We start from the raw sequence: 12706 nt of genomic DNA on the forward strand, positions 1-12706 counted from the left end.
GCTTTGCATGTAATGAGTCTATCTCATATATTAGTTTCACCTTTTAAGTTGCATTAGTGAAATAAATGAACTTTTGCACGATATTCTAATTATATATATATATATATATATATACAGGGGTGTGAAAATGTTTAAAAAAATTACTTGTCCAAGGACTAAAGCGGGGCCCGATCTACTTGTCCCTCATGGAAATCTACTTGTCCTGATATGGTTTTGGGTACATTTTTTCTTTTTTTTGTATTTAGCAGTGCCAAGAAGAGCTTCTCATGCACGCAAAATTCAGAATACATGGCAGAGGTACAGATAGTACATCCATACCGGCAGATGGGAAGGACCGTTCGCTGAAAGGTAAGTATAGCAGGGTGGAGAGGGGACCAGATTTGTGTGGGTAATTCCATTTTCCTAAATTACTTGGGAAAATGAATTTACCCTTTGGGGTGGGTGCAGACTTGTGTGCTTGCCACGCGGCCCCCTTGATTTCAATGGGGTTACATCCGCGTGGTAATGGCTGAAAAAAGGTACATGCACCTTTTTTAGTGACGCACACCGTGCTGTGTTTTCAACCTCGATTACACGGGCGTTATTACGGCGGTAAACTGTGCAATCTGCCTGGCGCGACTGGGGTGCCATTAGACAATAATGGCACTACCAGCGCGATCGGCGGTTGTGTGCAATTCTGTGACCGCCCGGCCAGCCACACGGTTTTGTGCACGATTGCCGTGCAGTAACGGATTGCCCACCACACACACTTATTTAATTTTTTTATTTTATTTAACTTTTTTTATTTTTGCTTTGTAATATTTTTTTATCATCATTTATTTTTATTATTTTTTAATGTATTTTTTCCATTTTTATGTATTTCCATTTTTAATTGTTATATATTTTATTTTTTACTTTTTTTTCTCCACATGACTTTATTGCCACTACATAAGCCCTTGTGTGATAGGGTTAATAAAGAGAACCTGTCACCTCCAAAAGCTGTCACCTCCAACACAGGAGTTCCAGCACAGAACTGTGCTGGTTCTCTTGTATCAGGAATGCTGAATTCCTGTGTCACTATTCACATGGAGCAGAGAAGCGTTCTCTACCCTGCTCCGTGCTCTCTAACCTAATTTGCTGTGGTCACGGATCTCCCACAAGAGGGGGGGGGACCCCAAAGACCACTGCAAAAAGAAAGCTTGTGTGCAAGAGAGGCAGTCGGGAGCCGAACACGGCCGCCGGAGAGAGGGGAGGGAGAGAGGGGAGTGTGCTTCAGGCAGGTTGCAAGTGATTCTTGGACGGCTGTACAGCCGGTTTAAAATCACTTGTACAAAACGGCTCCACACTACATTTAGCCGTGCTGCTTGCCCGCAGCCGGGCTAAATGTAGAAAAAAAACTACTCGCCCGGTGCCCGAAACTGCCTGTCCCGGGCATCGCGCGATAGGAATTCCACACCCCTGATATACACTGAGTGGCCAGATTATTATGACCACCCCATCAGTACTTCATTGGGCCACGAGATGACTTAGTTGGGCCGCCTCGTGACTCCACGAGATGTTGAAAGGTGATGTGAGGAATCTGACACTGCACTGTTGCCCTTCTGTTGTCTTGTACCAGTCTTGCCAAATCTCTGTTCTGCCCTAACATTGACTAGTCGCTGACAGCCACAATTCGCACGTTCAGACCCAAATTTTCGGCTGACAGTCCAGTCTTTAAACACTTTAACAGCTGCTCTTGAACATTTAATGAATTCTGCTCCATGGCTCCGAGCGCCAACAATCATCCCACGTTCAAAGGCTGTTAAATTGCGTTTAGGGGCGTGGCCTGAGCATGGCGGCGAGCGGACCCTGATCTGCAGAGCTCCGCGGACCTGGGGTGCTATAATCAGTAGATCAATCTAATCCAGACCCGGCTACCCCATGAAGAGGACGGGTAAGAAGCCTAAGACCCCCCGCTCCTCCGCCAAGCCTCGTTCGCAGGCCCGAATGGACGCCTATATCTCCCCACGGCTATCGGGGCCTAGTGTACGCGCCCGGACCGGGAGCTCGATTTTGACTCGCCGGCGGGGCGGTTCCCTGCGGCCTCCGCTCCCTGACGCGGCCCACAGGCAAGCTCTGGTGGCCATCTCCGAGCCGCCCTCCTCACCGGCCTCCTCCATATCGGAACAGATGTCCGAGGTGCCCTCTCCATACCTGGGGCCGAAATCGCCTCCTCCCTGTACCGCAGGCCTGACCAGTGGTGAGGGGCTCCATGATCTGCTGGCAGCACTGCCAACCCGAGCAGACATGCAGGAGATGATGGCCCAGCTGGTAGCTACACTCCACACAGACCTGGCGGAGGTGCGCTCAGACATCCAGAAGCATGACCACCGCATATCGGCCTTGGAACTGTCTGGGGGCTCCATGGCTGACAGGGTGTCCACTTTGGAAGCCTCATTATTGCAACAGAAGGCTCACATGCTGCAGCTGCAATTGCGCCAAGAGGACTCTGAGAACCACAACCGCCGTAATAACCTGCGGCTGCGGGGGATCCCTGAGGCTACAGGTGGCCCTGACCTCAAGAGTGCTGTTACTGCTATCTTCAATTCCCTGCTAGGGAAGGCCCCGACTGACCCTATTGAGATAGACCGGGTGCACAGGTCCCTGGGTCCCAGAGAGGCAGCCATCGGGAGGCCCAGAGACGTTTTATGCAGAATACACTTCTTTGGGATTAAGGAGGAAATCCTGCGTCAGGCCTGGCGCCACGGTACGGTCGACTTTGACGGAGCGGACGTGCTCATCCTGCCAGACGTGTGCCCTCAGACTTTATACCGCCGTAGGCTCCTGAAGCCCCTGACGGATGTCCTACACTCCAAGGGGATACCTTATCGCTGGGGCTATCCCTTCTCGGTCCTGATCGGAAGAGGGGACCGTTTCTTCAGGTTGGTGCACCTAGCTGTCTTCTTGGATTGCCCGGATCTGTCCTTGCCAGACTGGCTGGAGGTGACGCCTTCGGAGGCCCTGTCGTCCAACAACGCCAGACCCTCTAGGCCGCCTCGATGCCGTAGAAGCCGCCCCAGATCGAGCATGCGGGCTTCCCGGGGTGGACACCCCTCTGACCCGGAGATTTGAGCGATCGGTGGGTTGCCACCTTCCTTGATATATGCCCTTTCCCACCCCCATGAGATGTTCTTGCCCTCAGACATATAGGCCTCCCCTGTGAGTTGTGGCCCTGACTGCGATGTTTTGGGACTCATGCCCCTTGCTTTCCGAACGTTACCGGGGCCTACTTGCTGCCCCTGTGATTCCCTCCTACCCTGGGAGCATCCGGATTACAAAGTCATCTGTGTATAGACTGCTCGTGGCCCAGTTCTCATTATGCCGGCACGCTTGTTCCCTTCCAGCTTCTCCTGGTGGTTCTGCTGGACTGGGCGCGAGCCATTTGAACTGTAGGTACTCAGGGTGCGGGTAGATCGGAGTGAGGGGTCATGATGTGTTTTGGAATGGGTGGGGGCCTTACCAACCTACAGGATTACGTGTGTGTTCAGGGTTGTCTCCGCTCTCCAGGGGGCATGCTCTTGGAGATATGGAGCCTAAGTGGGGGCCTGGTGTGGCGGGGGGAGCTCTATCCCGCTGGATCCGATAGAGGGACCCGACCAGTTGTTGTGCGGGAGTGGGGGCTGCCCACGCCAGACCACACGCTCGACTGGGGTGCGTGGGAGAGGGGTTCCGTTGCTTGGTTACTGAAGCCGTTTGTGCGTGTTGAAGCTTCATAGGTCTCTCTGGCAGTTGAGCCCCTATAGGGCACAGCTGTATGTGGATGGGGGGTCCATTGGTTGCCAGTTGGCTGGGGGGACCTCTCCGGAGGTTCGAGTTGATGGGCTCATAGAGAGTCTTGTTGATTATGGTGGCTCTTGTGGAGCGGGGGACAGTGTTAGGGGTGGTCGGGTTGTTGTTGCCCCTTAGCACTCCCGGGTCCGCGTCACTCTTTACTGCTGTGCTTAGCCTCTTCCCCCGAGTGTGGGGTGTTTCCTCTCCGTGTTGGAGATAATTTCCAGGGAACACCCGTGTTGTGTTTCCACTCGAAGGTCAGGAAGGATCCCACCTTCGATTGGTTTTTGTCTGTGCTTAATCCCCCCCTCCCTGTGTTTCTCGTGCTTTGGTGTTTTTGTTTTGTGTGTGTGTCCCACACTTTCCACCTGGTGGTCTCTGGCTCCGATACCCCCGGGTGCAGTGAACCGCAGGCCTGCCGATCGGTGAAGCGACCGACCATGCCTGAGCTGCGTGTCACCTCATTTAATGTCCGTGGCCTCCGAGTCCCTGAGAAGAGGTCGGGCCTACTGGCAGAGCTGTGGCGCTCTAGAACCCAGGTAGCCTTCATACAGGAGACCCATTTCATGGTGGGGCGTATCCCGAAACTGGGGAACCACAGGTACACAACGTCTTACCATGCCCCCTTCCCTGACTCAAAATCCAGGGGGGTGAGCGTGGTGATGGCCAGATCCCTGCCCTGGACTTACGCTGACCACTATGCGGATCCAGAGGGTCGACTGTTGCTGGTCAAGGGGGCGGTGCATGGGCGGCTAGTGACCTTCGCCGCGATTTATGCCCCTAACTTAGGGCAGACGGCCTTCTTGGAATCGGTGTGGTCCCGCATGCTGTCCTTTGCTGAGGGACTATGGTTACTGGGAGGAGATTTTAACCTGGTGCTCGACCCATCCATGGATTCGTCAAGGGGACTCTCCCAGATCACCCATGCCCAGAGGCGGCGTATCAAGCGCTCCATGTATGACTTACAGTTGATTGACCCCTGGCGCATAGACGACCCTACGGGTAGGGATTACACACACTAGCCGAACTTCATGAGCTCCTGATGGACAGAGTGAAGGCCCAGTTGGCCAGATCCCGCCGCTCGTTCTATGAATATGGGAACAAGGCCGGTCGGATTCTCTCCAACGCCCTGCGGGACCCTAGATCTTGCAACTTCATTCCGTCCATCAATTCGGGCTCGGTAGCATCGCGGTCCTCAGACATAGCGGCACACTTCCACTCATTCTTCACTAAACTGTACAACTTACGAGCTACGCCCGACCCCCCTGTCCAGGAGGCGAGGGGATCGGAAATCAGGGATTACCTGGCCTGCTCAGGCACGCCACGTCTTTCTGAATCTGATAGTCAGGCGTTAGAGGCCCCACTATCCCAAGCCGAATTTGATTGTGCTATACGGGACATGAAGCCCGGTAAGGCCCCTGGCCCGGATGGGCTAACCCTCCCGTACTACAAGCTTTACCGGGAGCAGTTGGGAGCCCATTTCCTCTCTGCTTTCAACGCCATATTAGAGGACAGACCCATACCCCGGGACTCTCTAAAAGCCCATGTCACGGTTATCCCGAAAGAGGGGAAAGACCCTCTGCAGTGTGCCAGCTACAGGCCCATATCTTTACTGAATGTGGATCTCAAAATTTTCACCCGTATCCTGGCCTCTCGTTTGCTCCCTTTCCTGCCTGACCTTGTGGGCCATAATCAAGTGGGTTTTGTCCCTGGTCGTGAGGCCAGGGACAACACCATAAGGACCCTCAATGTGATACACCTAGCTCGTTCCCTGTCACAACCTCTTCTCCTGCTGTCCTTGGACGCGGAGAAGGCTTTTGACAGGGTCGATTGGTCGTTCTTGAGGGAGACGCTTTCTCACGCGGGTCTGGGGAGCAACATGAGGCGCTGGATCACTGCTCTCTACACTGCACCCACGGCGAGGGTTAGAGTAAACGGGGTCCTCTCGGAACCGTTCTCTATTTCGAATGGTACGCGCCAAGGATGCCCGTTGTCCCCTCTTATATTTATCCTCACGCTGGAGCCGGTCCTCAGAAGGATACAGGCTTCACCGGACATCCAGGGCCTGGAGCTGCCATCGGGGCACCACAAAGTTGCGGCCTATGCGGACGACTTGTTGCTCCCGCCCCGAGATAACGTTGCCCAACGTTATGCGGGAGCTGGAGGTGTACGGCCGCTTAGCAAACTTCAAGCTGAACTTAAGCAAATATGAGGCGCTGAATATCTCTCTCTTCCCGACGCCAGGGTACGTGCTCTCCAGACAGCCTTCCCGTTTCGATGGGCATCTGCACATATCAAGTATCTGGGGGTGGCTATTCCGGCTGACGTTCGCCAGACATACTCCTTAAATTTTCCACCCTTACAGAAACGCATAGACCAGGACTTGCAGAATTGGGACCGCCCCACGTTTACATGGATGGGTCGAAATAGCATCCTGAAGATGACCATACTACCCCGGTTGCTCTACCTCTTTCAGACGCTGCCCGTTACTGTACCCTCTGTGTTCCTTAAGCAGATGAGATCTAGCTTCTTGAGGTTTCTGTGGGCAAATAAGCGGGCTCGCTTGCGCCACCAGATCCTTTCCAGAAAAAAAGAAACGGGTGGTTTAAGTTTCCCCGACCCCGGGCTGTACTATAAAGCAGCACACCTGTCTGTGGTGCTGGATTGGTGTTGTCATAGTGACCTGAAATTGTGGGTGGAGTTGGAACAAGAGGGATGCCAATTGCCCCTGCGGGGCATACCTTGGATAGCCCCAGCACTGCCGCTGCCCTCGTGGTCGAACCCGCTGGTTCGGGCCACGATGGGAGGGGTAGCGAAGACACTCCTCTCCCCGGGTTTTACTCCCCCCACATCCCCCCTGACGCCGGTGGTGGGGAACCCCAGTTTCCCTCCCGGGATGACTGGTCCACTGGCGAGAGCCCTAACTTCCTCAGGCAACACCCGAGTGTGTCATTTATACAATGCAACAAATGTCATAATACAATGCAATAAACCCTGCTGCAAACTTTGCCAACATATATGTGACAGAAATACAGCGAGTCACAACAACAAAGCGTACCCCATTAAGGGGTCATACTCATGCACATCTGCTAATGTGGTGTACATGATACAGTGTTCAGTATGTGACAAAGGTTGTTACATTGGGGAAACTGGCCTTAAAGGAGAACTATGAGGTGAGTGCTTTTCACTCACCTCATAGTTCTAGCCGACCTGTGACAATGAGACTGTCACAGGTCGGCTCAGTAGATCAGGAGGTGAGCGAACACATACCGGCGTTCGCTCACCTCTCTATCCTGTCACGGCTCTCTGCCGTGACTGGGGAGGGGCTGGATTCCCCCCTACCCGATCCGCCAGCGCTGACTGGCGGAACAGACGGAGGAGGGGGCGGGTACAGCTGGCTCTGTCAGTCACGCAGCTGGGTGGATCCCGGCACAATTGTCGGGATCCGCTTCAGCTGCGGCGTCTCAGTATACCGCGAGTAGCTGATCGCGGTTTACTGCGGCGTCTCAGTATACCGCGAGCTACAGCTCGCGGTATACTGAGCCTAGGGTGACGGGAGGACGCTAGTTACCGGGGAAATGGAAGATACCGAATCCAGCTGCTTAAAGAAGCAAGTATTCAAGTTGATCAGAAAAGAAACTCAGATCAAAAGTGACATTTTTTCTTACCAGTTGTAAGAAAATCAACATCATCCCAAAATGGGACTCACTATGAAGAACCCACTCTCTACTACCCACAAATCACCAGCAGCTGAGATCATCTGCAGACGGAGCAGTGAGAAACTACGTAACCTCCTAATTCATCAACTATATGGAAAAAGACGAAGATTAAACTGCCAAAGGCAATCCCTACTACAAAGCCTTCTACAAATTGCACCTGAAGCCAAAAATTTGGAAATAAAAATGGACTATTTCTACAGGAAAAACCAACAAAGCCTCATCAGTAAGAAAAAGACGAAACTGGCAAACCTTACACAGAACAAAGACGTCCCAAAAACTAGATTAACCAATTTCACCTCATCCTCTGGTTAATCCAAGCTGAAATGGTTAACCACCGTGAAAGCTGCACAGACAATGCTGAAATTGTTAACCTCTCAAGAAGATTAAACTGCCAAAGGCAATCCCTACTACAAAGCCTTCTACAAATTGCACCTGAAGCCAAAAATTTGGAAATAAAAATGGACTATTTCTACAGGAAAAACCAACAAAGCCTCATCAGTAAGAAAAAGACGAAACTGGCAAACCTTACACAGAACAAAGACGTCCCAAAAACTAGATTAACCAATTTCACCTCATCCTCTGGTTAATCCAAGCTGAAATGGTTAACCACCGTGAAAGCTGCACAGACAATGCTGAAATTGTTAACCTCTCAAATCGTCTCACAATACAGGAAACAACAGTCCTATCCAAGGGGCTTACATTTTGTCCAAGCACCAAACTGGACCACATACAATTATACTCAGACTTTAGAAGAATTCTTTAGAAGACTGAGGCTTAAGGAATTTTTCTTTTACCATTCAGCCTGGACACATTCAGCCTGGACACATTCAGCCTGGACAGCAGAAAAAAGAATGAAGGCTTTACACCTGCAACAGGACATAGCATCAAATTCGACAATTAAATTGAAAGCTTCCACACGAGTGTAGCATCCCTTGTTATCACACAACAGAAAAAAAAATACAGACAACCTCCTACCTGCAGAAAGAAATGCCTTACATAACTTAATGAATGATAAACACATCATCATCAAACCAGCTGACAAGGGCAGATCAATAGTTATCATGAACACCCAGGACTACATTGCAGAAGGAAACCGACAATTGTCTGATAAAAACTACTACAAACAACTGGACCAGGACCCCACCAGGGAATATACAGAAGAACTTATTAAACTTAACAAATCCTTCCCAAAACACATACAGCAAGGATTACTTAATCTGCTACCTTCCAATCCTAACATGGGGACCTTCTACATGCTGCCCAAAATCCACAAGCCAGGAAACCCAGGACGACCCATTATTACAGGTATGGAAACAATTACAGAACAAATATCTGGCTTAATTGAAAACATTCTGAAGCCCCTGGTTATCAACACTGGGAGTTTTATACAAGACACCACAGATTTCCTGAACAAACTGAGCCTAATCACTAACAGGGGTGTGGAATTCGTATCGCCCGACACCCGGGACATGTAGTTCCGGGCGCATGGCAAGTGGTTTTTGCACTGTTTTAGCCCTGCTACTGACAAGTAGCAGGGCAGGTTTTCTTCTCTTAAATGAGCTCCGAGAGCGGCGCTACGAGCGGGGGGCGTGGCCGGAGCATCAAGAGCGAGGATGGAGCGCTGAGAGCGTGGGTCGTGGAGCCGTGACGGTGCAGTGAAGTGCTGTGCTAGAACTCCTGTGTTGGAGGTGACAGGGTCAATAAAGAGTACCTGTCACCTCCAAATGCTATTATACAGGGGATTGCTATCCTCTGTGTGATAGCAATACAGTTAAGTTAAAAAAGAAAAAAAGTTAAATCATTAAAAATATAACTAAATAAAAATGTAAAAAAATCAAAAAGGCGATAAAGTAAAAATAATAAAACAAATGAATTTTTTTTACAAAGTATGTAAAAATTGAAAAAAATTAAAACCAGCCCCGCTGCCCCCATCTGCATGCGAATAAACGCGTAGTGTTTTCAACTGCGATCATGTGCAACCGCACAGGCAGGGCGGTATTGCAGCAGGAAAAACACGCAATCTGCCTGGGGTGCCATTAGAAAAATAATGGCACTGCCAGCGCGATCGGCAGTGGTGTGCGATTCCGTGGCCACCCAGCCATCCGCTCGGTTTTGTGCACGAAAACCGAGCGGATGGCTGGGTGGCCACGGAATCGCACACCACCGCCGATCGTGCTGTCAGTGCCATTATTTTCTAATGGCACCCCAGTCGTGCCAGGCAGATTGCGCGTTTTCCTACTGCAATACCGCCCGGGCGATCCCACACGATCAAGGTTGAAAACACTGCGCAGTGCATGTCGTAAAAATAGGTACATCTACCTATTTTTCAGTGATTGCCACGCCACTGCTATTCAATGGAGCTGTCTTAGCTTCATGTCGCTCGTCGCTGCAGCAGGACCCTTTTTTCGGCGGGTTTTGAGCGATTTTGCTATTTTTTAATGGAGCCCGACAGTGAAGGTATGATAGTGAGACCATTACCAAACTCATTGAATTTATACTGACACACAACTACTTCAATTTTAATTACAACATCTATTTACAAATGACCGGGACTGCTATGGGCACAAAAATGTCACCACAATATGCCAATCTCTTCATGGCTGACCTAGAGTAGAGATTCCTAGCCACTCACCCTCACAAACCATTCAAATATTATGGTTATATTGATGATATTTTTGTAATATGGACATAAGGAGAAGAAAGCCTTTTAAACTTCCATGAATCGTTCAATTCATTCCATCCATCAAACTCAAAATTAATTTCTCAGAACACACGGTCAGCAATGGCTCACTCAGTTCTTCTGTATACAGAAAACCCACAGACAGGTACAGCTAACTCCATAATTCCAGCTTCCATCCAAATCACACTAAACAGGGTGTCATCTACAGCCAAGCTATCCGATACCACCGCATTTGCTCTGACACTGAGGACAGAGACAAACACCTAAGCACACTGGCTGATGCATTTCGGCGAACGGGCTACAGAGAAAAGACTATTTCTAAAAAAAAAATGTACCCTAAGAACACCACGGGAAAGACTCCTACAGTACAAACAGAAGAAAAACCCAACCAGGACCCCTCTAGAGGTAATACGCAAAATAATCAAAGACCTCAGACCTCTCAGCCAGTACTCTCAGAAGACCCTATACTTAAAGAAATATTCCCTCAGCCCCCACTGAACCTGAGAAGATTGGTACGCAGTAAGCTGACCCCAGAACAGGCATAATACAATGCAATAAACCCCGCTGCAAACTTTGCCAACATATATGTGACAGAAATACAGCGAGTCACAATAACAAAGCGTACCCCATTAAGGGGTCATACTCATGCACATCTGCTAACGTGGTGTACATGATGGTGTTCAGCATGTGACAAAAGTTGTTACATTGGGGAAACTGGCCTTAAGCTGCATCTCAGGATGAACCTACACAGGAGCTTGATCAAGAACCACAAAGAGAATGAATATTGCACTCCAGTAGGACATCACTTCTGCCAGAAGGATCACTCCATCCACAACCTCAAAATTAAAGTACTGAAAGGGAATTTTAAAAACTCTCATGAAAGGAAAACATTTGAGATGAAAATGATTCTACATTTCAATGCCATAAAGGAGGGACTTAATGTGGATTCTGGTTTTCTGACACACTACCAGAACTTTTTATGAATCTACGGAACACCACAATATTCATGTATGTCGTATATCTCTGATCTGTTTATGGTTTATCCGCCATCCTATGTTTATTTGTTCTCTCTTTTGATTATCAGGATGCATTTTTTACTCCCAGGTCCAACATTTATGACAAATATATATATATATATACACACAGGACTATTTTTTTTTTTACTATATAATAGGGCTGGTAATGATTAAAATTTTCGAAATTTTTTTTATCGATTAATTATAACGCACATACAGATCCAACTACATTGGCCTACACACACACACTCAAATAGTATGAGGGGAATTTATCAAAACTGAAGCAAAAGTATCTGGAGCAGTTGCCTATGACAAACAATCAGCTTCTCTCTTCAGTTTGTTCAGTTAAAGTTTAAAAATAAAAGGTGGATGCTGATTGGTTGCCATAGGTAACTGCTCCAGATTCTGTCTGCTCCAGTTTTGATAAATTCCCCTCTATGTATGTTATGACTTTCAGGGCTAGTTCACACCAGTTCCGGGCGTTAAGGCCCGATTCGTGCTCAAACACACTGGATCGCATCTTGGCCGGGAGGGGGCGTGTTGTTGCATTAAAGTCAATGGCAACGCATGTACGCCCCCCGGCCGCAGTGTGATCTCCGGAACACATGGCAAATCAATGTTCTGGTCTCTCTGGGCCCCCCAAACTGGCGGAACACCAGGGCCCGGTCGCAAATGCGACTGATGCAGCCCTGGTAGTTTCGCCAGTGCCGGTATCTGCGTTTAGTATTGGGTCATTTTCACGAGTACGAGTGCTTGTCAAAAAACCCAGTATTGGCACAGGTGCATCCCTACTTAATATAATGTATTGCTGGGACCTTCCCCAAGTGGCTCCATCGGCTAACGTAGGGAAGGGGGGAGGAGTCTGGTGAAGTCGATGTCCGTGACGTCACCGGACTCCTCCTTCCCTTTGTTAGCCGGGGAGTTCCGCCTGTGTGTGTGCATAGTTGGTGGTATTCAGCATTGCTGTATAATCATTATACATCAATGCAGAACACCACCAGCTATACAGGAGGTCGAAGGTAAACTAGAATACCCCCAGTTTAAACCCCCCGTCGCGCCCCCCACCAGTTTAACTAGAAAAAAATGGTACATGCATGAATCTATAACCGACCTTTATAGCAGGGCGCACATTGGGAAGGCTTACAACAATACAAAACACAGAAATTCCCCAGCCTCAACCTGCCAGCCAGCCTGCAACCAAACAAGTAGCCCTGTCAAACAGTATGCGTTAAAATCAGAGGTTTTAGTTGCACAAACTTTTGGCCAAAAATATGTAGAAGCCACACTGCCGCGCCAAGGCCCCACCAGTTTAAACCCCCCCTTCGCCATCTAGCCTTCACCCAGCCTTACCTGACTCCTGCAGCAGCTGCTTCATATCGGCGGCCAGAGGGTCCTCTCCCAACAGCTGATTGATGACCGGTGACCGCCACAGCCTCCTCTCCCCGCACATTCTACTGCTACGGGTGGCAGAGCGGCGGGGGGGGGGGGGGGGTTTGCTTGAA

At 49.6% G+C, this 12706-nt stretch overlaps 1 protein-coding gene across 1 annotated transcript in view; it reads right to left on the reverse strand.

Moving 5' to 3' along the window:
- The window catches only part of LOC108802269 (keratinocyte-associated transmembrane protein 2-like), a gene marked incomplete at its 5' end in the record, with an annotated part of 20077 nt that extends 9877 nt beyond the window's left edge, over window positions 1–10200 (reverse strand). The window contains 2 exons of the mRNA XM_018574138.1: window positions 8505–8508; window positions 10197–10200. Of these exons, the coding sequence (XP_018429640.1) occupies window positions 8505–8508; window positions 10197–10200 (8 nt within the window). The remainder of the gene's footprint in view (window positions 1–8504; window positions 8509–10196) is intronic.
- Window positions 10201–12706: the final 2506 nt, after the last annotated feature.

Source organism: Nanorana parkeri, unplaced genomic scaffold (genome assembly GCF_000935625.1).
Source record: "Nanorana parkeri isolate BGI_ZX_2015 unplaced genomic scaffold, ASM93562v1 scaffold2758, whole genome shotgun sequence".
Lineage (NCBI taxonomy): Eukaryota > Metazoa > Chordata > Amphibia > Anura > Dicroglossidae > Nanorana > Nanorana parkeri.